At 42.2% G+C, this 5,000-nt stretch overlaps 1 protein-coding gene across 1 annotated transcript in view; it reads left to right on the forward strand.

Moving 5' to 3' along the window:
- Nucleotides 1–5,000, forward strand: part of LOC123498911 (PDF receptor-like) — a 76,861-nt gene that overhangs the window by 41,312 nt on the left and 30,549 nt on the right. The window contains exon 4 of the mRNA XM_045246451.1: nucleotides 2,591–2,694. Coding sequence (XP_045102386.1) covers nucleotides 2,591–2,694 — 104 coding nt within the window. The remainder of the gene's footprint in view (nucleotides 1–2,590; nucleotides 2,695–5,000) is intronic.

Raw genomic sequence — 5,000 nt, forward strand, 5'->3', positions numbered from 1 at the left:
GAGCTCGTTCCGTAGGGTAACGTCTGGCTGTCTCATCAGAGACTGCAGCAGGTCAAACAGTGAAACACACACACACACACACACACACACACACACACACACACATAGGCTCTTGAATAGAGGAAGAAATCTGAATTTAGACTGCTCCGAATTACGTACAATACTATTTAAGAAAAGCATTTCTTACTCTTGCCTTCAATTATGGAATTCTCTCCCTGTCACCTTTAAAGAAATTGTAAACATTAGCAAGGTTTTTCAGTTCAAAAGGAGAACTAAAGAGTATTTTTCTCCATTAAGAAATACATAAATACTTAGCGCATGTATTTTTTTTTTTTCTTTTTTGGATGCAGGTAGGAGTGGTTGTGTATATGTACGATGTAACTACGATTTGTACACTGATTTACTAGTAAGTTTTTTTGTCTCTTATTATCAATGTATGTATGCGTGTGTGGGTGTATGTAGGTGTAGGGATCAATGGTTGTTTATATATATGTAACTGTACCTCTTGTACATTGAGTTACTAATATTTTATTTATTTCTGTTTTTCACTGTCATATTGATCTCATTGCCAAACAACGCTATGCAGCATTTTCAGTTTTTAGGATAACTTGCCTGTCAAGGAGTCTCGACTCGACAGGTCGTGCCAATGAATAACATTATCAATAATTTGAAATGAGTTTGTAATACCAGTTTGGCAATAAACTTTACTTACTTACTTACACACACACACACACACACACACACACACACACACACACACACACACACACACACACACACACACACACACACACACACACACACACACACACACACACACACACACACTAAACAGATTATAAAGGAAACACAAATGAGATAATCAATGGATATTAAAGATTGTGAGAAAACTGAAGTAAATATACACATTTTAATGTATTCGTGGTGTGTGAGATATTCAATAGATATTTATTACAGACTGTGAGAAAACTGAGAGAAATACATGTGTTTTAATGTACTAGTGGTGGTGGTGGTGGTGTTGGTGGTAGTGGAAGTGGTAGTGGTTGTGGTGTTAAAGGTGGTAATATCAGTAGTGGTTTGCGAGTAACTTAAGTGATGTAAGGTGAGATTAAAGACTAATTTACGACAAGTGGTGTTATTAATTGTCAATTGCGGTGTTCGCCGTGGCTTTTAACTTGTAAGGTGAGGTGAGGTGAAGTGAGGTCATTCCTGTTTAGACTAAGATAAGTGACTGTAATGTTCTCCGTGTTAGTGGTGGCTTTATAAGGTAGCTGAGTTGTGAGGAGGTTGAATTAAGTGACAGTAATAGTGGTGATATGTTAGCGATTTTCTAAAAATTAGGTAAAGTTAAGGCAGGTTAAGATTTGTGACAGTAATGGTAGAGGTAGTGGTGGTGGTGGTGGTGATACTAAAGTCCGTGAACAGAAACGCTTTGCTCTCTCACCACGACTGTTTTCCAGGGCCACAGAGATGATTAGCGGGGTTTTCAAGCGTGTTTCTCCATGTAGTAATGTAAAAATCTTGTCACTCTGTCTCCAGAAACGTATAAACACCTAAAAAACTCGTGTAAATTTAGATAAAGCTGACGCACAGAAATGTTTGAGAATACGAGGCTAATAGTTATTGACGTTAAGTATGATGAACTTATGGTGACGAGATGAAGCTAAGTAAGGTGATGTTAAGTGGTGGATACGTTAAGTGACAGCAGTGGTGGAGGTAGTGGTGGTGACCTTAGTGGTGGTGTTGTTTGAGGCCAGCTGAGGAAAAGTAAGGTTATTGAAAGTTAAGCAAAAGTAAGGCAAGGTTATTAGGGAAAGTGACATCAGGCGGTGTTGGTAATGGTCGCAACAGCAAATTAAGTTAGGTAAGATCAAGCGTTAAGTAAAATTAGGTAAGATTAATAAAAGCTAGATTATGTCAGGTGAGGCTGTGCTGGTAGTGATATCGATAGCATGTAATTAAGTTAGGTAATGTCAGGTAAGGTGGCGCTGAAGGTAGTGGTGCCAGCCCATAACTCCTTCAGTACCATGACGTGTTTTTCCATTCTGCTTACTATTTGGCGATTTTATACAGCTTCAGAAACTTATGTGGGGATTAAAAGAGTGTAGACTTTAGCAATTAATCTTCTGACTTCCATAAAATCCTCCAATCGTACACAAAATTCTTAGTACAAGTGCATCCCGGAACTAAAGACGTTAAATAAAGTAACAATAGTTTAATTAAATTTAGGTAAGGTCAAGATGGCGCAGGTAATGACAATGATACCAGTTAATTAATCCCTTCAGTACTTGGACATATTTTCACCTTGAGATTTGTTTACGATTAGACCATTTTATTGACATTAGAAAGGGTCTATGGAAGTCAGACGATTAATGGCTAAAGTCTTCACTATTTTAACCCCCACATGAGTTTCTGAAGCTGTATAAAATCAGTAGATAGTAACCAGAATGAATATAGAAACACGTCATGGTACTGAAGGGGGTTAAAGTTAGGCAAGGTCAGGTAAAGTAATGGTAATAGCGGTGGTAATGGACGAGCAACAGGTGATCTCGTCAAACTAACAAGCGTCTCTCTGTCCCCCACCACTCAGCTCAAGCTCCAAGTGGCGGAGGTGAGCCGAGTGATCGAGACGGTGGGCCTGTCACTCTCCCTCGCCTCCATTCTCGTATCCCTCGCCATCTTCTCCTACTTCAGGTAGGTGCTCTGTGTGTATGTCTGTCTGTGTGTGTGTGTGTGTGTGTGTGTGTGTGTGTGTGTGTGTGTGTGTGTGTGTGTGTGTGTGTGTGTGTGTGTGTGTGTGTGTGTGTGTGTGTGTGTGTAATTCATCTCAGTCGTCTGCTGGTTACCCAGCCAGTCTTCCCCATTACGGAGCGAGCTCAGAGCTCATAGACCGATCTTCGGGTAGGACTGAGATCACAACACACAACACACACCGGGAAAGCGAGACCACAACCACTCGAGTTACATCCCGTACCTATTTACTGCTAAGTAAACAGGGGCCACACATTAAAAGGCTTGCCCATTTGTCTCGCCGCTTCCCGGGACTCGAACCCTGTCCTCTCGATTGTGAGTCGAGCGTGCTAACCATTAAACTACTCAGTGTGTGTGTGTGTGTGTGTGTGTGTGTGTGTGTGTGTGTGTGTGTGTGTGTGTGTGTGTGTGTGTGTGTGTGTGTGTTCTTTCTTTATTTGATGTTTTGGCTTTTAATTAGTTTGTCTTGCTTTGGTATCCGCCTCTCTGTCGGTTTTCTCTCTCTCTCTCTCTCTCTCTCTCTCTCTCTCTCTCTCTCTCTCTCTCTCTCTCTCTCACCCACACCCACACACACACACACACACACACACACACACACACACACACACACACACACACACACACACACACACACAGGAACATTACCTCTTGTCTCTTCCGCTCTTAAAAACTCTTCGCCCTCTCTAGTTTCCCATCATCTCTTCCTCCTCTTCCTGCCTTCCTCTCTCCGTCACCGTTTCCTCTTTGCCTTCTTCCTGTTTCCCTATCATTTCTTTTCCCTCTATCCTGTTCTCTCTCCATTATCATTTCTCTTATCTCTTTATGTGTTTTTTCTCTACCTTTCCTTTTAACCTCACTTGTACTTCTATATCCTTTATTTCTCTTCTTTCTTTTCATCGTTCTCTTTCATCCTTCCCCCTCCATTCTATTTTCACATCCTTTAGTTTCCCTCTCAAGTATTTTTCTCATTTCCTTATCCTTTCTGTCTCCTTTTAGCATCCCTTCTGTTTAATAGCCTCTTAACTTCCCTATTCTTTCTCCTCCTCTTCTCTTCTTCATCCATATTATCTATTTTTCCCTCTCATCCTTCCTCTTATTCTTCTATCCTCTACCTCCTGCTATTCACCAACATTCAACTTAGATATTCCTTCCTCTCATTCTTGTACTCTCCTATCCTCCTCTTGGCTGCCTTCGTGCCTTCCTGCCTCCCTGCTCCCCTGCCCCCTTGCCTCTCTTCCTCTAGTACTTCTCACTGGAGCGGATGTTCAGACAAGGGCAAAATCATCGCTTTGTTATTCACTAGGTCAGAGAATACTGCTGACTGGAAACACGGCTCGTTATTACGGGAAGCGAAGGGAGAGGAATGAGGCGAGTGAAATTAAGAGCGAGAGAGACAGAGAGAGAGAGGGAGGGTGGTTTAGGGGGCCAGTTTAAAGGTAGTTGAACATAGGGTATTAGAGAGGCGTATGGAAGAGAGAGCCAGGGAAAGAGGATAAAGGTGAAATAAAGGGAGATATGGAGAGAGAGAGAGAGAGAGAGAGAGAGAGAGAGAGAGAGAGAGAGAGAGAGAGAGAGAGAGAAAGGTGAAGGGAGGGAGAAATAGAAGAACGTAGTAGATGAAGGGACAAGGAAAGAAGAATGAAGGTAATTGAAGGGATGGAGAAGGAAGAAGAGGAATGGAAGAGCATGCAGGGGGTGAAGTGAAGAGGAGGGATTGAAAGTGAAACGAGGTGCAGGAAGGGAGACTAGAAAAATGGAAGGGGAAAATGAAGAATGATGAGAATTAAAGTGAAGGAGAGGAGAGGTGGATAGAGAAGTAATAGAGAGAAGGAGGGAGAAAGGAGGAGATGGGAGAGAAATGAGGAGCGGAGAGAAGACGAGAGGAGGGGAAAGATCAAGGGAAGAAAAAGTATAAATCCAAGATGTTAGCAAAGGATAAGATGGAAGGACAGATGGGAGATAGATAGATAGATAGATAGATAGAGAGAGAGAGAGAGAGAGAGAGAGAGAGAGAGAGAGAGAGAGAGAGAGAGAGAGAGAGAGAGAGAGAGAGAGAGAGAGAGAGAGAGAGAGAGAGAGAGAGAGAGAGAGAGAGAGAGAGAGAGAGTGTGTGTGTGTGTGTGTGTGTGTGTGTGTGTGTGTGTGTGTGTGTGTGTGTGTGTGTGTGTGTGTGTGTGTGTGTGTGTGTGTGTGTGTGTGTGTGTGTGTGTGTGTGTGTGTGTGTGTTTTGTGGTACGTTGTATATATCA

Source organism: Portunus trituberculatus, chromosome 48, assembly GCF_017591435.1.
Source record: "Portunus trituberculatus isolate SZX2019 chromosome 48, ASM1759143v1, whole genome shotgun sequence".
NCBI lineage: Eukaryota > Metazoa > Arthropoda > Malacostraca > Decapoda > Portunidae > Portunus > Portunus trituberculatus.